The sequence below is a fragment of the Monodon monoceros genome, unplaced genomic scaffold, assembly GCF_005190385.1.
Source record: "Monodon monoceros isolate NGI ecotype Baffin Bay Population unplaced genomic scaffold, NGI_Narwhal_1 Super_Scaffold_22, whole genome shotgun sequence".
Classification (NCBI taxonomy): domain Eukaryota; kingdom Metazoa; phylum Chordata; class Mammalia; order Artiodactyla; family Monodontidae; genus Monodon; species Monodon monoceros.
In genome coordinates, this window is record NW_021703779.1 from 84,827,008 (window position 1) to 84,850,472 (window position 23,465).

Genomic DNA, 23,465 nt, shown 5'->3' on the forward strand with positions numbered 1-23,465 from the left:
AAGTAATGTAAATGTCCATCCATAGGTAACCATTAAATGAATTACAGTACATTTCTTTGTATATGGAATATTATTCAGCTATTAATAGAGTTCTTGTATTGACAAGGAAGGATATCTGTGATATATTTCTAAGTGGCAAAATCAAGTAGCAGACAAACATGAATGTTTTTGTAAGATGATATATTTTTACAATTATTAATACTGTACACATACACACATACATGTATATGTGAGTGTGAATTTTCACTTGAAGAGTAGGGATATAAAATAATGCTCATTAAAGTGTTCATGGTTAATTCTGAGGACTTGCAGAGGTGGAGAAAAACTTTGATTTTTTTACTTTCTACTTTTGATAGATTATTTGCCAGTGAGGATGTACTTCTTTGTAATGGAAAAAATTTTAAACAGTCCTTCCACACTACAATTCTTTCAGTTGCTCAGACATTCCACCCTCTTTCACATTTTCAAGGTTTTGTCCATGATTTCCCTCTGCCTGGAATACTGTCTCTGTCGACATCTTCGCCTGGCTATTCATCTGGCAAGTCTTGATTTCTTTGTTACTCTCTCCTGGAAGCCTGCCCTGAGTACCCTTCCCCTCCCTGTAACCTTGCAAGGCTGGATTATACACCTATATGACTTTGCTCACATTATTCTTGCAGCCCAAGATGCTCTTCCACACTCCCCCCACCCACCTAAACCCTATTTTTAACAGCCTTTTGACCTTGCAGAGACTTTTTACAGAGTTCACCACTGCCATCTTTGTTAAACCTACAGTTCTCCTGGCTTTTCTGATACCTCAGTGTCCTCCTCCATCATTTAACTTCTAATACTGGAATTTCTACAATGAAATCCATCCAGATAAAGGATGAATGGAAGAGACCATGGTGAAAAGACCAGTGTAACCCACAATGCCATAGACAATGGAGCAATATCGACAAACTCCTGAGGGAACAAAAGTGTGCGAGAATTTTCTATCCTATCTGTTTGCCCTTCAACAGACAGATATTCTCAAACATGCCAAAATTCAAGAAATGCAACACTCATGAGGGCTGCTTAAAAAAAAAGAACTAGTAGCTGATAAAATCTAAACAACTAAGAGATATATCAAAACAAAGAACTCAGGAATAAAGTAGCTGTGATAAAAGGAGTAGTGGTAAGCACTGAATTCATTTACACAGAGAAGCAAGACCAAACAACTTAGAGAATTCTAGGTGGAGAACAGAATGTAAATGTTATAAACTATGAGAAGGTAAAAATAATAATATAGCTAACAAAAATCATGAGTTGTGAGGGGAAGTGCATTTCACCATATTTCATAATAACTCATTTCCTCATATTTATAATAATAGTTTATTATGTACCAGGCACTGTGCCAAGTATTTTATATGTATTAACTCTTTTATTCCTCACAACCCAATGAAGTAGGCACTTTTTAATCCCCATTCTAAAAATGAGGCACATAGAGATTAAATAATTTGCCCACCTTATAGCTAGTAAGTGGCAGAACTGATCTTAATCCAAGCAGGCTGTCTTCAGAACCCAGGTTCTTAACCAACTACCCACGGAATCAGTCTAACACTATCAAAAATTGAAACATGGAGATAAAAATATAATAACTGTAACCTCTTTATATTTTCCAAATCTTTGATTTTAACTTTAAAATCGCCTTTCAGAGACTACTGTTTCTTGAGGGGGGGAGAAGCATTTATCTGAAGTTTATCAACTTCTTTACTTTCACTTTGATTTATTTTTCTTTTGTTCAATTTCATACTTTTTAAAAGAGCATGTATACTATTTCTATTAAAATTTTATATCTATCCATTTCTCAATCCTTTATAATAAAAGTGATGTCCAGAATAATGTTCATTAATCTTAGTAATTAATGTTTATGAACTGTTAATATCTGCAAGATTGCAAGTAAGCACTTTAAATGGATTATCTCAGTAAGTTATCACAGCAATCTTATAGTTACTATTTTTATCCTCCTTTATTCAGATAAGGAAATTAAGGCACAATAATGGTTATTTCTGGTTAGTACAGGTTTGGAGGTATTTTCTCCCTCTTTTTTTCACTTCTCTATATTGCTTGCTTATTTTATAATAAGTATGTATTTTTTAATAAAAATGTGAAAACCATTCTAAAAGTATATTTTTAAATAAATAACTCTTGAAGATTCCCCAGTTGTCAGTCTTGAGCTTTTTTCTCCTTCTATTCTGCACTCATTCTCTAGACCATGTCATCAACTCCCATAGCTTTGAACACCATCCACAGGCAAATGGCTCCCAAATCTCTATATCCACTCCAGGGCCTGTCTTCTGAGTTCCAGACACATATGTTCAACTGCCAACAAGACATCTCCTCTTGCATGCTTCATTAACAGCTCAAATTCAACATGTCCATACTCATCACCCCAAACTGGTCTTCCGTGTTTCCTAATCCCAGTGAACAGCACCACTCTCCACCCAAATGCACAAACCAGAAATACATGAATCATTTTTTTATTCCTCGCTTTCTCTCACCCTGTGTATCCAATTTATCACCAAGTACATGCTACCTCTAAAGTATACCTCCGAAATCTGTCTACTTCTCTCCATCTCCACTACCACTTCCTTAATCCAAGCCACCATAATCTCTTGCAATTACCTTCTAACTGGTCAACCTTTAAAAATTCTTGCTCCCTTACAATTCACCCTTCTCACAACAGCCAGAGAGATGTTAATAAACATAAAAGGAATTGTGTATCTCCCCTGCTTAAAACCCTTCAATGAATTCCCTCTGTTCTTAGAATAAACTAAGAAACCCCTCACCCTTTGTGGCAGGAACTGCAAACTGCCTACCCAATATGTCCTACCCAATATGTTTCCCCTTCTATAATAAAACCAGGATTCTTTTAGGAGTAGTAATAGGCTGAGTTGAAAATAAAACCTCCTCATACTACATTATAGCTAGGGGCAGCCATACAACCCAGTTCTAACTAATAGATAAGCGGAAATCTGCAGGATAGGGCTTCCAGGAAAACTGTTACTTTCCTGATGGAAAGAGACAGACTTTGCTGTCACATGTCTTTTGCCCTTTTCATTCTCTCCTTTTGCTGCCTGGAGGTAAAACAGCCATCTTGGAAGCATAAAGATGGAAGCCATGCTCAAAGGATCATAGAACAAAAAGATGGATGCTTGGGTCCTGAAACTTGTATGAGTCCTGAACTGCTGACACTGAGGCTCCTTTATGTCAGAAAAATAAACCTCTTATTTTGTTAAATCACCATAACTTGGTTTCTGTTACATGCAGCCCAAAACAGTCCTAATAGATACAATCTTGTATGATATGGTCCCTGCCTACCTCTTCAGCCTTATCTCAAGCAACTCTCCTCCTCATTCACTATATTATCACCACACTGACTTTCCTTTTACTCTCCAAACACAACCTCTTTTCTGCTTCAGGGTATTTGCACGTGCTGGTCCCTCTGCCTGGAATAATCTTTTCCCACTCTACACCAGCTAACTTCTACTCATTATTTAGGTCTGAGCTTAAGGGACATCTCCTTAGCATGGACTGCCCTGACCACTCCCCCCACCAATCCAATTTAGGTGCTTTCATAACACCTTAAACATTTCCTTCTTACGATGTTTCATAATTTATATTTTTTTATTTATTTACAAGATTTTTTCCTTTTAGTTTAACTTCTGTCTCCCCAACTAGACTCTGAGCTCTATAATATCAGGGACTGTGCTGGTCTTGTCCACTACTAAATACATATCTAGCCCCTATAAAAGTGCTTGCCACATAGATTGCTAATAAATGAACAATCTACTGAAATTTTGAGTGCTTTCTGCCATTTTCCCTGCTCTCCTGAAACAGATTTAATCACTCCTCCTTCTATGCGTCCATGGCATATTGATTTGACCTCTATTTTAATTTAATCTTTTTAACAAATGAGGCATGTTTTAAAGGATCTCAAAGTCTTCTCAGAAGAAAAACATGGCAGAGATGAGATCAGGGAAGTCTTTCAGGAGCTGCTAATATCTAGGCAGTATTTTGAAGGTTAAATGAGAATTTTCAGGTAGACAAGGGGAGGAAGGGAAACACAAGCAAAGAATATAGCATGTGAAAATGCCCTGTAGAGTAAAATAGCAGAGGGTTCTCAGAATCACTAAAGCATAAGGTGTAAGGAAGGCATTGGAAGCATAGTGTGAGTAACATTGTTGAGGAGGTACCATCTAACACAATAAACATGGGTTTCTTCATAAGACTGCTCTCATAGCTTTCTTTTTCTTTTTTTAAGGTTGGCCAAAGAATTGTAGAACAAATAGAACCATGATTTATATTTTATAACTTCCATAATCAACTTCATGCATGAACATGTCAGCAACAGTTAGAAAATTATTTTTCTTCAAGATATTAGGATGTGGATGAAGTCCCACATACATGCTCCATGACTCTGCCCAGCTAGGATACCCAGTTGGCTCCATCTATGGAGGAAATTGTCCAAAATCAAGGCTTGGAGGGATTAGGCAGAGTCAAGACCATGAAGTGCCTATGAGATCACCATAAGTAGCTTTGATTTAATAGACAATGAATAGACACAGAGGATTTTAATCAGGGGAGAGATTATCCTCAGATTTGAGCCCTAGAACAGATCATCTTGAAGGAAGTGGATTGGAGGCAAGAAAACCTGTTAGGACTCTATTGCAACACTAAAAGTAACTATGAGAACCTCAACTAAGACAGTGGAACTTGAGGATAGAGAGAATAAGATTGGGAAGATAATTCAGAGGCAAAATTGACTGGATTTAATAATTGATTAGGCATGGAGGCCTAAATAGGCAAGAGAGGAAGAAATCAAGGATCATTTGGAGGTTTCTATTCTAGAAACTGATCATCATGCCATTTAGTGAGAGAGATAATGTAGAAAGAAGAGTATATTTGGAAGGAGAGATAATTAATTCCATTTGGAACATGTGGTATTTGAGGTACCTCTAGGATATCCAAATGGGGATGTCTAGCAGGTTAGATAGACCCATGGGTCTGGAGCCCTAAGAGCAGCCTGGGTTAGAGATATGGACTTGAGACTCATCAGAGAAGATGACAACCTAAACTAAGGCTTTAAAAGTCAATATAGGGAGAAAAGAATGGCTTTGATAGATGTAATAATTTAGAATCAAACATACCTGGTCACTGATTGGATAAGGGAATGTGACAAAGAGAGGAGAGTCTAGGACAAACCACAGGTTTCTGGTTTTGGAGACTGGGAGAGTAATGGTTCCACTGTTACGGACTGAATTGTGCCCTTCCCACCCACCCAAATTCATATGTTGAAGTCCTAATGCCCATTATTTTTTAATGTGACTGTATTTGGAGATAGGGCCATTAGAGGGGTAATTAAGGAAAAATAAAGTCGTACAGATAGGCCCTAATCCAAGATGACTGGTGCCCTTATAAGAAGAGGAGATTAGGGCATATACATGCATAGAAGGGGAATACCATGTGAACAAGAGGAAAGCCATCTACAAGGCAAGGAGAGAGGCCTCAGAAGAAACCAACCCTGATCTTGGACTTCTAGCCTCCAGAGCTGTGAGAATATAAATTTCTGTTGTGTTATGGAAGCCCTAGCAAACTAATTCAGCCACCAAGCAAGATTAAGAACATGGGAAAGAAAGTAGGTTGGGGGAAGGGGTTGTGAAAAGAAGAAGCGTTTGATGTGGGACATGTTGAGTTTTGAGATTCCTGAGGTCCATCGAGGCAGAGATATTCAAATGGCTTTGAAATTCGAAAGACAGTGGAATTATAGATACAGATTTGGAAATCATTGATATATAGGTGATATTTTAAATTGTGAGAGTGGATGAGATCATCCAAGAAGTGTATATATAGAATGAGAAGATCATCAAAGATAGAACCATAAGGAATATCAACATTAAGGAACAGATTGAGGAAGAGAGCCTAGGAAAGGAAAATAAACAGAGAGAGAGAATGAAGAGAGAAAGAAAACGTATAATTAACCTTTTAAATCTTGTTCCTGATTATAATTAGTTGACTACCTATTGATCTCGGTCCTCAAAGAGCTTTAACATAGTGAAGAAGGCACTACCTTATTCATTCCTGAATCTACTACACCAAGCACAGTGCCTGCAATAAATATTTGTTAGAGCAAATGGAATTGAAATTAGAACTTCATTCCTCTTTTTTTGTTTTGTTTGCTTATTTCTGGAGTGTGAAGTGTGTGTTGCCACTGATATTTTAAGTTCATAGTGAAAAATAATTTCAATGTGTCCTAGGCTTGGTCCCCTTCCAAACCAACCCCCAGGACAATAGTTTTCATTACAACCTTCTGTCTTTGCCATTCTGGATGGAATTCTGTGCACAGAAGTTATACACATATATGGGTATATCTATGTAACAAATTGCAGCACAGGAGCCCCCTGGGCTCCCTCAGGCTCTGGTATGACATATTTGAGCCATATAAATTCAGCTTCTCCTCTGGCATCTGTTAGCCGACTCACTTGCAACTCCACCTCAGCAGTGGTCTCTTAGTCCTCTCAAAGCAGGGAAAGAGTGCTGTGTGCTGAGAGACCATGGCAAGGAATCCTCCAGAGAACTGTGAGGACTGTCACATTCTAAATGTAAGTTGATTCATATTTTTATTCCCTTTTGAGCAGAAGCATGGCTTCACAGATTTATCATATTGCAATATGAACATTAAAAAGTGAAATCAAGTGACTTTGAATTATGGCTTGCAATTTTAAGGGCTATTGTGTATTGTTTTATTCTCTCTGTTCTTTGCTTAGGCAGAAGCTTCTAAATCCAAGAAGATATGTAAATCACTTAAGATTTGTGGACTGGTGTTTGGTATCCTCGCCCTAACTCTAATTGTCCTGTTTTGTGGGGGCAAGCAGTTCTGGCCTGAGACACCAAAAAAAGTGAGTAAATGAACATTATTATCCAGTGTTTCTGTTTTGAGTTTGATTGAATTTAATTAGTGATTGACATGTATATTACTCTGAAAATGAAAGTCATTAAGTTCTTTTTGTGTATATTTTTTGGTAGTATGAAAAACTCAGTCAAGGCTTGCTCTCTCTTTTTTGCCTAATTATTTTGGTAAAGGAAAAATATGTTTTCTGCATTTTGGTTAGTAATGATAAGATATAGAATTACCCATTCTTTTATTATGTTTTATAAGGAGTTAAGATTCCTCACAGAAGCAAAATTTTTACTGTAAGAAAAAATACTTTCCATCTTTCTTTCAATTATCTGGGCAGAAACTGATGGAAAAGTAATTATACTACCACATAAGAAGAAACCATGAGAAATGGTAGCAAAGGATTTTCAGGGATTATGTTTCTGACTTAATGAATCTGCTGTGAGGACAGGCAGCAAACTCCTTTTCAGAAGGAGCAATTCTCATACCTGAATTCATGTTTATTTGTGACTCAAAAAAGAGAACCAAAAACTCTAGAGCTTTTCAGCTTCTCACGAGCCACAGTCGTTGGTGTCCCACTGAAATAGTAATGCTACAAGGTAGAAAAGTGACACCAAGTCATTAATCACAGATATCATGCTTCTGATACTATGGTTATTTGGTGAAGCTTGGCTGCATTGTAGTTGATATTAGTGTACCTTGGTGTTATTGTTACTCCCGGGCTCACACACAGTGGCTAAGTTTAGATGTGACCCAAAGAAAATCATAGTCCCTTCATGCCAACAATTTCCATTTGAAAGAGAATTAATAAATGTACAAGCTATAAACGGTTAAGATGGTTTTCTGGCTTTGCTACATTTTTCTCTCTGCATGTGGGATGTTGTTGTTGCTACCATTATTATTAATTTGTTGTCATGGGATGCTCATTTCTATTTGATAACAGACGTAGGAAGGGAAAGGCAAAAATCCAGGAGGGAGGATAAAATACAAGAAGATAATGGATTGGTATGAACCATTAGGAGTCAAAGGAGCGATAGGAGCAGAGAGGAAAGAATATGGATCAATGAGGAAGGAGAGGCAGGGGGTGAGGAAGTGTAGAAAATAGAAAATCAAGTGGACAAGTGTCCAAAAGAAAACAGAGAAGTAAGGCATAGCCACCTGTGGATTCTTCACCTTTGCTACCATACCCACTTTCATTTAGTACTAGAGGCTACCTTATCAAGTTTAAGTCAGAGGGAGAATGAATAGCAAACTTTGTTTACTTGCTTTTTTATTTATACCTTGTTCCAGAAAGGATTTCACGCATCATCCAATGCCTATAGTTAGCCCTTTCTCTTATCTCTCCCACTGCTCTCTGCTTCTGAACTGCTTACTGTTCACATGTCTTTCTAGAGAAGCCACCTATATTCAGACTAGCAAGGTGGGCAAAGTAATTGAGATCAGGAAAGAAACAGCAAATGACTAAGAGTGCCAAGATGCATACCAATCCAATTCTGCTATTACTTAGCTAATTCCCAAGGTAACATGCTGTCCCACAAATTGAATCTTGGATCCTCTTGACAATTACAGATGGGTTAGAGGAGAATAAACCCTTTCATCCTCCATGGCCATAATGTTCTTAGCTGGGTGTAGTAGGTAGCTAGCCCTTCTGACCACCCATATATGTTTGCCTGAACAAGGGGCCAGATGGTTTTTCTAGTTTTATTTTAGCCATTGGAATTGCAAATTCTATTTTGAAAAAGTTTATGTGTTTTTCTAAACTTACAATGCTATTTGTCTCGGTGCAACTATAAATGACTAGGTGGGGACCTTGCTTTTATCTAGCAAGGTGCCAAGCTCACTAACAGAGCCCATGGTCACCTCTGCTTCTGTATTATACCGTCTTTGATTCTCACTCCAGTTCACTTTTTAATGCATTATAAGGAGCAATCCTGTGATTCCTCAAACCAAATGTAAAAATGAGTCACTGCATGCACAGAAGAGGTGAGGTATGCTACCAAATAAAGTTTATCAAGAACCAAATCTCTCAAGAAGTAATCCGTCGTAGGTTGTGATTTTTAGCAAAGGAATTCTCAGAAATGAACAAAATCATTACAAAGTAATCTGGTAAAAGACGATAAATAGGTGTCTCCTGGGGCAAGTTTTTCCACCATAAACAAAGGTTGTTTGTTCTCTGTTCCAATGGGGAGTTACAATTTACTGCCTTTGATATTTAAGTCCTGGCCTTCCCCACAAGACCAGGCTGGGTCCATTGCAAACTGAGGAACCAGCTGGAGATGTGGATGCTCCACTAAGCCCACTACCTTTAGTTCCCAGACAAAAAGCCCCAGGGAACATCTGTTGTTTCCAATGGCTAGGGCTGCCAATAAGCCTGCCTCAGAGCTGATTTATGATTGCTGGGAAGTGAAGAGTAGTCAGATTGGTCTTGGAAGAAGATTTGCAGAGGAAAAGGATCCAGGCATCTTGCACAAATTAAAGAGGCTCCCCTAAAGAGTATGGCCTGGCAAGAAACAGCAGCTAGCAGATTAAAACCCAGGCTCTTCTGGACTTTCCTTTACAAGCCTGTGGGACCTGTGGGGACTCTTGGGGCCCTTGGTGGAGAGAACCGGTGATACTGCTGTGCTTATGGATGACAGTGATGTGTTTGGCATCCCTGGACTTTCTCCAAGTTCTTAGCATTTGCTCCTCTAGCCTCTGCCACACATCCTTTTTAGTTTGCTTTTGACATCTGTTTATAATTAAGTGCTTATTTAACATTCCACATCTGGTGTTGACATTTCCATGCCAGTAATTTCCCCCCTCTTCCTTCTATTACCTCCCACCTTGGTGGGGACAAAATATCCAGATTCTCTCTTTTTTTTTTTTTCGGTACGCAGGCCCCTCACTGTTGTGGCCTCCCCCATTGCGGAGCACAGGCTCCGGACGCGCAGGCTCAGCGGCCATGGCTCACTAGCCCAGGCGCTCTGCGGCATGTGGGATCTTCCCGGACCGGGGCACGAATCCGCGTCCCCTGCATTGGCAGGCGGACTCTCAACCACTCCGCCACCAGGGAAGCCCTAAAGTATCCAGATTCTTGATCTAAAACGGGGGGAGGGGGGAGAGAGAGAGAGAGAGATGAAAATAAAATGAAACAAGGAAGACTAACTTTGGGAGAGCTGTTTCACTCCCTTACAGGCTACAGATCCCCAACCCACAGCCACATACAGAAGCCACTTGAGCTGAATGAAAGCCAGTCCATCGAGTTCTGTATTCAGCTTTCTCAACCAAGCAGAGGACATATTCAGTCCCAGAGATTTTGAGAGAGCATCACAAGACTTCACTTTCAGGCAGTGACTGCCCAGACATCTTTGAAGCAGAGTCCCAAGAGAAACATTCTTGCTTAAAGCTCCCTGTATTACACATTAAACCTGAAACAATCAGAAATCAACTCCCCAGCTAATTCATCCAACACAGAGAAAACAAGTCAGAAAAATTCCAGCCTTTAAACCAATAGTTGATAGATGTAACACAGACCTTGTAGCCTATCCCTTCCAATCCTTTGTAGAATGAGGCAGAAGAATAATAAACTAAATTAATGAAATGCTGCACTTCCTGCCATATATAGGAACTGCCTGGTGACTTTAGGGCTATTTTGAAAGGCTAAGTCCTAAAGCCCACACAGCAATCCACAGATTCCTGGGGATGTCTCCTCAACTTCTGCATACTACCAGGATGAGATGAGAAGGGGTAGGATATGTGGGCATCCATCTGGCCTCCCCCTCACCTCAACTGCAGATGACCATTAAAAGAGTTTTACTCAAGACTGCAAGCCCAACAGCACTCTAGGCTGAAAATCTTTTGCTCAGAAAAAGCACTTTCCTGCTAAGTCTGGATCGGGCTTTCCTGTGCCTATTTCTTTAAGTTGGCCAGAGACCAACTTTCTTCACTTATCTTCACTTATCTTTTCACTTATCTTCACTTATCTTTCTTCACAAAGATACAACTTTCTTCCCCGAGTTCCCTGGGCTTTCCTACACAGCAGTTTGATAGGTAAAATGTGGGTCTGGAGAAGCACTTCATTCCCTCAAGGGAAGAGACGGAGATGGAGCTGAAACCTCTTTAGCAGGGGGACTGAGCTTCACCAGATGGTGCCACGTCAGCGTTTTTAAAAAGACTTCATTTTATTTTCCTCTCAAACCATTTCAAGAGCAAAGTCCACCCTTGTCCAGCCACTGTCACGGGTTAGCTCTTGGTCTCGGCTGCCAAGGGGCAGCATCGATTATGTAGAGTAGGACTCCGGCTACTAGGGGCACATTCGTATTCAGTCTCTTCATTCTCCTAAGGCATTTGCTGGGCAACTTATTTGGTACCAGCCAGAAAAAACCTAGGTCTTCAAAGGGAGCTGTCCTTCAGTGGCTGAGAGTGGGATTGGGGCTACTGTAGGGAAAGCGGCCCAGGAAATCAACAGGTAGTAGCAGTCCAACGGTTCAACCTGACAGGTGTTAGCCAAATCTGAACAGAATTGATTTGGTCAAACTACTACATATAAAATAAATAAACAACAAGGACCTACTGTATAGCACAGGGAACTATATTCAATATCTTATAATAACTTATAAGGGAAAATAATCTGAAAAAGAATATATATATTATTATATAAATTATATATATGGATAACTGAATCACTTTGCTGTACACCAGAAACTAATACAACATTGTAAATCAACTACATTTCAATTTTTTAAAAAATTGATTTTGTCAACTATTCAACATTGCATTTGGCAATGGGTGAGAGATAAAGATGGGAACTGAGCCTCCAGAGACACTTGGTGACTTGTCCAAAGTCACACAGCTTGTAAGTGGCAGAGTTGAGGCTAAGACTAGAACCTGGTCTAGAGAGTCTTTTCACTATTCTTCAGCTGCATTTAAGAATAAGGAGTGGTGAGGGTAGTGGGTAGGGAGAAACTTCCAAGCCAGCTTGAGGATCTAGATCAGGGCTCCCCAACCCCCAGCAGGTACTGGTCTGTGGCACCGGGTGGTACAGCAGGAGTTGAATTACCGCCTGGACCATCCTCCCCCCACCCCCGGTCTGTGGAAAAATTGTCTTCCACGAAACCGGTCCCTGGTGCCAAAAAGGTTGGGGACTGCTGTTCGACATGAAAGAAATGGGTTCTTTTTCTTTTTGAAAAAGAGGAATGTCTGTGCTGCCTATGCCAGTTTTTTTTCAGGACTGAGAACTGGTGACTGAAGATGCAGGAGTCCAACTTTGCATAAGAAACAATGTGTCTGCTCTGTGTTGGTTAAAGAAATACCCAGAGGCCCTTTAATTCCCACAGGCTAGGTTGGTAATAATATAATACAATGCATTCCCTTCCTTTCCTTCCAGCCTAACACCTGCTAGCCAGCTCTTCTGAGCATGTATTTCACCTTTGGAGAGTGTACCTCATAAACAGACAGTAAGAAATGAAGGTGGAGAGAAGAACATCTAGATTAATCATAGGCTTCAAAAAACAAACCTAAGCCAAATGTCCTCAAATCCCTTTCAGGACAAGCTAAAGCTACCTGCCCCGAAACAGATCCATCACACTGAGGTCAGAGGCAGCTTTACTTTTTATAAAAATCTTTCTTTTCTGATCTCAGAGATGGTCACAAATTGAGGCCAGAAAACACAGCAAACTGTGAAAGGAGGATGTTAGGGCTCATTTGCTGCCTGAGTGGAGAATTTAACTGGACTGAGGAAAGAATTCCTGAGCAGGGAAGAGAAATGAGCTTGTGTTCTCTCCACGTTTTGTCAGTGTGGTCTTCTTACATCCCTCACTCCTTGGGGTTCACCACGTATCTATCTCGTTTTACTTCTGAGTCATATTCCACCCATTGGTTTACCTGTCCAACGCCAGTGTTCTGGACCTTCATAGTTGAGACCAGCCTTATGTGTGGATGGAGTGGGAACCCATTTGAGTGCTGCTGCAAAGATGCCCTTGCCCTTAATATATCTCTTATTCCTGGTGCCATTGTGCTTAAAAACCACCATTAGTAATTCATTCCTTTGAGTTAAGTATCGCACTCTTTTTTTTTTAACAGACAAACACCCATCACTAATACCTTAGTGTGAGATCAGTTGTCAGATTGATTTCTTCTTTGATATAAGGTACCTGAAGCACCATGAGATTCCTAGATGTCTAGATAGGAGACAGAGGAATAGGGGGAGATGGAAAGAGGAGGAAGGGCTACGAAGGTACAAAGAGGGCAGGATATAAAAAGAACAGAAAAGGGAAGCTAGAAGCACCAAAGATTAACTTGCCCTAATGTGCCGGTTTGGTGGAAGTGTACTTCTCATCATACTCTGTCCTTCCTGGAATAAAGCTGAGTTGGAAGCAGTCTGAGATGAACTACTGGGAGCCCACTCACACTTCTCACAGACCGGTCATCCTTCTCTGCTTTAGTTTGCACCTGGAGTGGACAAAACCATTTATTTCCTCATCTCCAGAAAGACCCTCAGCCCCTGAGCCAATGAGCTTAGTAGACAGAAAAGTACTTCTGAAGCCAAAGGCATGAGTTCAGTCTTCATATGGGCCAGTGAAGCTTGCATAGCCATTACCCAGGCAATGTGCTCCACAGGGACCCGGACGAGACAGTATGTCTGGATTTGCTCAAACCCATCCCTAAGCAGTCCAAAGTGGGCCACCAGCATCATCTTCCTAGACAAAGGACAGTCTGTTCCAAAAGGGCACCTTTGATAGTGAATTCCATCTGAGTGAATATATAGCTCCCTACCCCCCACCCAGATTTTACATATAAATGAAGTCATTCTGAGCCCACTACCATTACAACCAGAAAGGCAACATGCTAGTGAATGAATACAATCAGAATGGACCCCTCCTCCCCTACCAAAAAAAAAAAAACCTCTTTGAAAGAATGCTGAAAATAATCAAGATCTGCTGAGCTTGGCAGTTTCCAATAGTTTTCATCTAGCAAGGTGTCCAAGTGAAGTGCATTGCCAACAGTGCAGGAAAACTCATTCCACAGAAGTACACTGAAATCCTAAATGTCACCAGTATGGTTCCATAGTCTTCTACCAATGATTGAAAATACAGCCTGTATTTTCCCTTTTGCCCAGGTAGGCAGTGTTCCAACTTCCCCTAGTCTCTAACCTCATTTTTCCGTGCAATAATCCATCAGTTGTGCTACTGATGAAACAAACACCCCACCCCACCCCCAATGACTAGTGGTGTCGACATTTGTCTCAACAATGGATAGTATTTCTAAAGAAATTCCCCCCTGTTGGGAGATCTGACAAGGCTGGATCTGAAGTAGATGCCTCTCTCCTCTACTTAGGTCAGGCCCACTGAGAGCTCAATTTGTTGCCATAGGTAGAAGTTTCTCAAGCTGGCTGCAGAGCTGGGACTGAGGACAAATTTATAACTAGAAGCAAATAGCAAGTCTAAAGGAATTTTCTACCTGTCACAAAGCAGGCCAGACTTGCTGTGTTAACTCTGCAGTTGCTGGAAAGTTCTAAATACTGTTTTCCTTCCCCTTTTAAAATATGGTCTCTTAAAAGACCTTGCCAATGCTCAAAACCTCTCTTTAGGAAGATGAGAATTTGCTATTGGTGGGGAAAAGGTGTTCAATATATACTTCAGCTCTAACCATGTCCAAGGCACTGTAGGGCAGCAAAAAGGTAAATGACATTGTCTCTTGTTTTCCTATTCAGCGACTACATCAACTTTTCACACTTGAAGTAATATTGCTTCTACAAACCCTTCCAATTTGTTTTTCTACTTGAGGTGGGGAAAATTTGACCAGGTTATACTAACATTCAGTCACAGATACCGGCAGACATTAAAAAACAACCCAACCCAGCACAAGCAATACAAGACTGCCACTGGGAACAGTATCATTAGAAAGCAACAATGGCCCTGTAGATGACTTGCTTTTTCAGGTTTTTAGTTTACCAAATGTTTTTCATAAGGAAAAATGAGAATGAAAAAACTCGATAGCCAAAGGCCTCCTAACAACAGGGATAAGATAGACTTCCACATGGCACCATCAGGTCTGGCCTGGTTTGTGACAGGTAACAAATTCCTTTAGGTTACTTATTTGCTTCTAGCTATAAACATGTCCTCAGTTATAAGTAATGGGCTTATTAATAGACTGGGATACTCTATGGGACTGGTCCTTTTGGCCCTTAGAAAAATTGTCTTTTTTAGAGGGTAGGAGAGAGTCTGGGGTTTTGTTTCAACCACTCAAAAGCAACCTGATATGCAGCTTTGCCAAGGCGATCTTCTTGGGAGACTCCATATTACATAGTGCATATTACAATTCACAGCTGTTGAATTCTATATGCAGGAGAATCTGGAGAACTCGAAGTCAGCTGAATCGGGTTTGGAAAAGAAAAATCAGGAATCAACTGAATGAATTTGGTTAGCCCATAACAGAAAAGGTTAGGGGAAGGCAGTAAATGTTTCCTGGAGCTTAAAGGACAAAAGGAAGCCATTGAGGTCAGGGTAAGACGATTATCTAATGTTCACCAAGGAGAATGGTCTTCAGAGTTTTCAGAGTCTAAAAAGTACAGATCCAAGACTGTTGAGACAATATTAAATGCCTGGATGGATAAGATAAAGAGCAATGCCTAAGCATTCTAAATCTGTTCAAATCTCTTTCTCAGCCCTAGTGAATTTCACAGCGAGTAAGTGGGTGACTACTGAGTACTTAGAAAGGGAAGTGGTAGCTTAAAGAAGCCGTATAGGTTTTTGGTGATTCCTCTGCTTACCACAAGTGGAAAACACCTTACAGGCTGCTTGCAAAATATCATTTGCTATTTAGTCAAGGCTGCCAAGAAAACTGTTGGAATTCTTAGTAATTAGTTCAGCAACTTGGCTTGAATACAAAATACTGGCTCTGAAGGGATCCCCATATCAGCTCCAGTGCCAAGAAACACCTCACTTTAATCTCGAGTCTCAGAGAATTCCCAACGGCAAGCTGCTGAGATGGTACCTCTCTGCAAAGGCTCTGGAAAAAGAAGGTGCTCCAGATATTACCCAATTAAAGTGTCTTGTGAAGGGACATACTGAGTATCTTAGAGCTTGTTTTCCTCTGTTCTCCCAGACATATGACATGGAGCACACTTTCTACAGCAATGGAGAGAAGAAGAAGATTTACATGGAAATTGATCCCGTGACCAGAACTGAAATATTCAGAAGTGGAAATGGCACTGATGAAACATTGGAAGTACATGACTTTAAAAATGTAAGTTGGATATTTTCCCTCTAAAGCTTCCCACTTAAAATATTAGAACATTTGAGTCAAGTTAAAAATAGCCTGTAGCCTCCATTTAATTTATAAGACAAAGCTTTCCCTTTGAATTCAAATTTTGCCAGCCTGGGGCCCTGACAAACCATGAAACTCATTAATTGTGGCTATTTCAGGAAGTTTTGTTATTTTTTGTCTGTTTTATAGGGATACACTGGCATTTACTTTGTAGGTCTTCAAAAATGCTTCATCAAAACTCAGATTAAAGTGATTCCAGAATTTTCTGAACCAGAGGAAGAAATAGATGAGGTATGTAAGAAAAATAATAGTAATAGTAAAAGCCATAATTTATTGGGGGCTAACTCTGTGTCAGACATCGTACTAAATGCTTTACCCTCATTTGATTCTCACAACAACCCTATAGACAGGTACTATTATCATCCCCATTTTCAGATGCAGACCAAAAAGTGACTTGTCCAAGGTTACACAGCTAGTGCAGAGCAGATTGGGATCTTGAACTCAGGCCTTTCAACAAACCTAAAGTTCATGCTTTTAAGTCCAACGCTGTACTTTTATACCCGGGTAACCATTATGTACATTTGCTTCCAAACCAAAGATTTCTGGTAAAAGGGGTGAGTCGGAGGAACAAAACCAATCCTGCCAAAGATAAAGTCCTGAAAAAGAGTCCCAAGGCCACCTGGATCCTTGCCACTTTTGTCACACTGTGACATTCACCTATTCTAAAGATTTTAATTCAACACTACTATATATAAAATAGATGACCAACAAGGACCTACTGTATAGCACAGGGAACTCTACTCAATATCTTGTAATAACCTATAGGGAAAAAGAATCTGAAAAAGAAAAAATATATATACATATATATATATATATAAAATATAACTGAATCACTTTGCTGTATACCTGAAACGAACACAACATTGTAAATCAACTATACTTCAATAAAAAGTTAAATGAAAAAAGATTTCAGTTCATTCACCTTACCATTTTATGCTGGGCTGCTAATAGAATAATCCACCTTTAACATATCACTAGGAAAGACAAAAGTAAAGAAGGTGAGAACTACAGTATAATACAAATTCTCTGAAAGCACACTCCCAGGCCATGGTGAGGTAACCTAGGGCAGCGGTCCGCAACATTTTTGGCACCAGGGACCGGTTTCATGGAAGACAATTTTTCCACGGACTGGGGACAGGGCATGGTTCAGGCGGTAATGCAAGCGATGGGGAGCCATGGGGAGCAGCAGATGAAGCTTCACTCGCTTGCCCGCCGCTCACCTCCTGCTGTGCAGCCAGGTTCCTAACAGGCCCAGGGGTTGGGGACCCCTGACCTAGGGCACCAGTGCAATTGCTGAATGGCCGCTATAGGCCTAGTGGGAGATGGAGGATTATTGCCTAAAATACAGCCATCGGTAAGGCCCAGGAGACTTAATTTTTCCCTGAATATCCTGACTGTAATTATGGTATGCTGCTATCTATGACAGCCTACCTCCACTGTAGCCAGAAGAAACAAATATTGGGTCGGGTTGATTTGTTTTAGTGTTTAACTGGCAAATCTAAACTGAGATTATGCCAATGGCACAGTGGCCACTCTATATACTGCAAATACCTCTTTCATTTTCTTCTGTCTCTCCCAGGTTCTTTTTCACTTTTCTCCTGCCCAACTCTCTCCATGTTAATTTTCATCTACCCATTTATCTTTTTCTTTTACTTTTCTTATTTTGGGGGGTGAGGTGGTATGGGGATCACTTTTTTCTTTCCATTACCCAAGTCTCAGGGTTGTCACTGGCTCCCACAGACATGATATTAGTCTCCTCATGTCCAGAGAAGTTACAGACCCTGGTTCCTAGAATTTCTAAGAAAAAGAAGATTTCCCCCAAAGACGATGCTCTGCTCCCAAGGTCTATGGCAAGTGAAAAGTTTTGGAGATTTTTTTTTAATAAGCCTAATTTGGATGCATCTGAGGAACAGAACAACTTCCAGGATATTAGGGGCAAAAGTAAGATGAAAGGAGAATCAAGAAGATAAAAAGCTATTATACCCAATATCATATGCTGCTTTTTACAGAAAATAATGTAAGCATTTGAGTAGGGCCAGCCAGCAATGACTTCCCAAACTGATACAACAAGATTTATTTTTCTGAAAAAGTTAAAGGCTGGGACTTCCGTGGTAGCCCAGTGGTTAAGACTCCGTGCTTCCACTGCAGGGGGACTAAGATCCCACATGCGGCATGGCAAAAAAAAAAAAAAAAAAAAAGTTAAACTCATTTTGGCCCAATTTATTCTTCAGTTAATATTGTCAGATTGTCTAAATACCACAAGTATTCATCTCATGATAGTGAAATTGCTTTATCTTCAAGAAAATCCTATTTTTTTTAATTCAGGCTACAGATTTTTTTTATGAGACAAATTTGTGGTCCTGAATGACAAAAACCCTCTTATTCTGCACTTCCCTCACCACTGTATCCATACTTTGTACATGTTAAAGATGCAGAGCAGGTATATAAATAGCCCTGATTTTGCTAACAAAGCTAGTCAACGTACCAACCTCATTTTATACAGTCCCTTTCAATGCATCCCAAGTCTTTACAGACTCAAGGGCAAAGGAGCTAAGATGAGACTTTTAAGTGACTAGGAGAAAAATTATACAAAGCCATATTTCAAAGAATAAAAACACTGAAATCATAAAGCTAGAAAGAAACAAAAGAGAAAAGGAAAAACCTTATTAAAAGTAGGGGAAAAAAATGTCAAAGCCCAGGAGACAAATGATTAAGAGCTAGGTACACAAGACAACTACTTCCAACACTAGAAACAGAAGAGAAGGGAGCATTCTTGACAATATAAGAGAGGCTGCCTAAACAAAAAACATTCTGTGAGACAAATTCTAAGCATCTAGAATGAAAGGAGTAAAATAGTAGTAAGGCCAGTGAAGTCACAAGTTAGACCTGACTTTGAAACAAAGTATCTTTGGTACTACAACTATACCATTAACACACAGTCTTGTAAAACCAAAATATTAGGTTCTGTTGCTACTTAAGTGATTTCACCAGTTTGGATTATAGGAGTGTTTTTCAGCTTGAGATCAAATTCAGCTTGCAATCCTAGTCATAAACCTAAAACAAGGCAGGCACTCACAACATCCATTTAAAAGAAAGAAAACAAATGTAAATCACTCAAGGTTCCAGAAGCCCAAATTAAAACATACATGGTCCAGTGGGAGGCCCAGAAAATGATGGAAAGCCTTCCTGACTTAAAGGGAAATGGTAGCCGAGAAGGCTCCTGTTTCAGTGAGCAGCCCTACTGTTAGATGGGAGAGGGAGGGACCAGTTGTTAACTCTCCCAAGGGCATCTACTTCACTGGGAGCTCTGGGACTGGAATTATTATTCAGACTCGAAATATGGTATTTTCCAGGATCCCATAATGTCTCACTCATTTTATTAATTTCTCTGCCTATCCCCACCCTGAACTACTTTCTTCTCTCAGAATGAAGAAATTACCACAACTTTCTTTGAACAGTCAGTGATTTGGGTCCCAGCAGAAAAGCCTATTGAAAACCGAGACTTTCTCAAAAATTCCAAAATTCTGGAGATTTGTGATAATGTGACCATGTATTGGATCAATCCCACTCTAATAGCAGGTATGGCCTCCTTCTCCTCCTCCTCCTCTGTTTTCCAAAGTCAGTAACATTTCCAGCATTCAGAGACTGCACTTCTAGGAAAACAAATGATCAGCTTATATCTTCTTACATGAAACTGTATATGCTGACTGCCAGTGAGGAGGGAATTTTTCACAGCCAAGTTATAAATCAGATAAATTAATGCTGACAGGCTTTTTAATATCCCAGCAAAGGTAACGCCACCTTAATGTGAGTAGTGATAGTGAAAAGCTAATCTGTCTCTCTTTGCACATCTATATTCATTGCAGTCGAGCTACCAGACTATGGCTCAAACCACTGTGTACCCAACCCAAGAACAGAGGAGAGAAGAGCCAAAACAATGCTCTGTTGTCTCAAGAAGGATTTTCTATGTCAAATGGTGGCATCTTCCTCGGATGATAGGACAGTCACTGCAATACAAATTTCTTTGTGGCTATTTTAGGAACCAGTATAAAAGTAATTGGGTGCTAAAGGTCCAGAGTAAAAGACTCCAGCTCTCAACTTCCAGTCAGCCCATAGAGAGGGCAAAGTCCCTGGACATCTTATTCTGCCCACCTAGTATAGAATTTGGCCTCCCTCATTCTGGACAGCATAGATTACTACATTTCCCAAGAGAGAATGCTCTAACCAATGCGGGCATCTATTGGTACTCTTTGGCCTTAAAAAAAGGCAACTAGGGGGCTTCCCTGATGGCGCAGTGGTTGTGAGTCTGCCTGCCGATGCATGGGACACGGGTTCGTGCCCCGGTCTGGGAGGATCCCGCATGCTGCGGAGCGGCTGGACCCCTGAGCCGTGGCCGCTGAGCCTGCGTGTCCGGAGCCTGTGCTCTGCAACGGGAGAGGCCACGGCAGTGCGAGGCCCGCGTACCACAAAAAGAAAAAAAAAAAAGCAACTAGGGACTTCACTGGTGGTGCAGTGGTTAAGAATCCGCCTGACAATGCAGGGGACACAGGTTCGATCCCTGGTCCAGGAAGATCTCACATGCCACATGCCACAGAGCAACTAAGCCCGCGAGCCACAACTACTGAGCCCTAGTGCTGCAACTACTGAAGCCCATGCGCCTAGAGCCCGTGCTCCTCAACAAGAGAAGCCACCGCAATGAGAAGCCCACGCACTGCAAGGAAGAGTAGCCCCCGCTCCCCACAACTAGAGAAAGCCCACTCGCAGCAACAAAGACACAACCAGCAAAAAAAAAAAGCAACTAAGTGCAATTACTACAACTTCTGCTTCAACATTCTTCTCCTAAAGGACGTTAGTGGAAATCATGATGAAATCTGAATAAAGTCTGTAGTTTAGTTAATTGTATTGTACCAATGCTAATTTCTTAGTTTTGATCATTGTACCGTGGTTATGTAAGATGCTAACATTAGGGGAAATTGGGTGAAAGGTATACAGAAACTCTGTACTATCTTTGCAGCTCTTCTGTAAATCTAAGATAATTTCTAAATACCAAGTTTAAAATTTTTTAAGACAGGAAAGAGAAGGGATGAGGAAGGAGGACAGAGGGCACTGAATCAAACCAGGCAACCAAAAAAATATTTACTGAGCACCTGCCGTGGGTAAAATCATTGTGGGAGACACCAAAGTCCCCTGCCCTCAGTTTTTAATTTAATATGCTAATAAGGCAAAGCAGTAAGTGATGCCAAATGAGCAAAGAAGTCTATGAACATGGGAATGGTCAAATTTCTTTTGGAAGATCTCTGTAAGATATCAGCTGCAGGAGCTTGGAAAAGTGGTTCATTCACGCCTAAATGATGGCAGTGAGAAGACACAATGAAAATCTCTATCCCCAAATGCTAGTTCCCCAAGCAAAGCAGTTGTGTCACAACTTTGTGTTTATTACCTTAGTTTCAGAGTTACAAGACTTTGAGGAGGATGGTGAAGACCTTCACTTTCCTACCAATGAAAAAAAAGGCATTGAACAAAATGAGCAGTGGGTGGTCCCTCAAGTGAAGGTGAAGACCCGTCACACCAGACAAGCAGCAAGCGAGGAAGAACTCCCAATCAATGACTATGTGAGTTCTGTTCACGTTTTTCTTGTTAGGGGAAAAACAAAGAGCCTTCACAAAACTCACTACCCCTCAGATCAAAGTCACTGAAAGGATAATGGTCATTGTTTTAAGAAAAAAATATTTAAGAAGCTTGGAATCCCTAGAAGACTCGTTCAAAATCAATCTTGTCAATCTCCTGTAATATACAATAATGGAAAGGAATATGAAAAAGAATATATGTATAACTGAATCACTTTGCTGTACAGCAAAAATTAACACAACATTGTAAATCAACTATACCTCAATAAAGTTGTTCTAAAATTTTGTTAATTAAAAAAAATAAAATCAATCTTGATCTAATCCATTGATGTATCTCCAAGATCAGGCTCAGGAACTTAATTGCTCACCAGTCCCCAACTCCTATAGTCTTATACTCCTCCCCAGCTTGGCAGACCTCTTCCTAGTGAACCTGCCCCCTCCAACACTGGCTTCTTCTTCTTTCAGACTGAAAATGGAATAGAATTCGACCCCATGCTGGATGAGAGAGGTTATTGTTGTATTTACTGCCGTCGAGGCAACCGCTACTGCCGCCGCGTCTGTGAACCTTTACTAGGTTACTACCCGTATCCATACTGCTACCAAGGAGGGCAGGTTATCTGTCGTGTCATCATGCCTTGCAACTGGTGGGTGGCCCGCATGCTGGGGAGGGTTTAATAGCAAGTCTGAGCTCAAGTGCTTAAACTTCTGGCAGCCAACATATAATAAATGCATGCTATTCAATGAATTTCTGCCTATGAGGCTTTTGGCTCCTGGTAGCCAGCACTCCGGAATTACTTGTAGGTAATTCTTCTCTTCATGTTCTAATAAACTTCTACATCATCATTAATGGCCTGATTGCTGCTGAACACACTGGGTAAGTGTTTGTTAAGAATATTCCCTACAACTGAAATGGAGCAGATCCATCTCACATGGAAGACAACAATAAAAACTTGCATTTCGTCAGGTTTGGGGAGTAGAAAAGGGCAAAGCATAAGGATTCTCAAATACTGTATTTTACTAGGCTGTATTGAGAAAGTGGAAATAGGGGCTGATGACAAAATGACCCCATAACTGATGCATAAAAAAAGATGTGTCCTTTTGTGCATACCCCAGTGTCTAATTATGTGAGAGACATATTGTGGACTTGCTTAAGCATCTCTTAGGCCACTGGACAGGCAGTGAGTCACAGCAGGCCAACACTAAAATATTCCAAGTGCTCAGACTCAGCAAAGGAGAAAGCTAACCTAACAAAAAGTGTCCCAGGCTCTCCTCCTGTGAACAAGAACTCAACTTTGGACAAATTCAATACTTTGTAAACTTCAGGTATGACTTCTCTTTTAGATCAGTGTCTGGTTACATAACTTTCCAAGGCAATAACCTGGAAAACGGGGACCCATAAATATCATTCACAGAAACAGGCATTATAGGACATTACTGAAGTGAGGAGTCAAACGGGATTTTGTTTTTCCTCCAAAACCACAAGAAACTAGCGGTATGGCACTTTCTTAAAAGAAGGGTAAGGCCTAGTTTTTGATCACCTGATACTTTGCTTGGGAATAGGAAAAGGGGCAAAGCAGAGAGGAGAAGAAGTGGTTAGAGGGTAATGTTAAACTTGG

At 40.4% G+C, this 23,465-nt stretch overlaps 1 protein-coding gene across 1 annotated transcript; it reads left to right on the plus strand.

Annotated features, from left to right (window-relative positions):
* The first annotated feature begins 6,386 nt into the window (after positions 1–6,386).
* On the plus strand, positions 6,387–22,693 carry TNMD (tenomodulin). Its single transcript, XM_029240920.1, has 7 exons — positions 6,387–6,620; positions 6,786–6,917; positions 16,001–16,141; positions 16,352–16,453; positions 19,648–19,801; positions 21,668–21,834; positions 22,315–22,693. Exons 1-7 carry the CDS (start codon positions 6,573–6,575, stop codon positions 22,522–22,524), a joined length of 954 nt encoding a protein of 317 aa, XP_029096753.1. The 5' UTR covers positions 6,387–6,572; the 3' UTR covers positions 22,525–22,693.
* The last annotated feature ends 772 nt before the right edge of the window (positions 22,694–23,465 follow it).

Coding starts and splice junctions, on each gene's coding strand:
- TNMD (XM_029240920.1), top strand. CDS start 6,573: ATGGCAAGGAATCCTCCAGAGAACTGTGAGGACTGTCACATTCTAAAT. Junction 16,142..16,351: donor AAGTACATGACTTTAAAAAT/GTAAGTTGGATA, acceptor TCTGTTTTATAG/GGATACACTGGCATTTACTT. Junction 21,835..22,314: donor AACTCCCAATCAATGACTAT/GTGAGTTCTGTT, acceptor TTCTTCTTTCAG/ACTGAAAATGGAATAGAATT.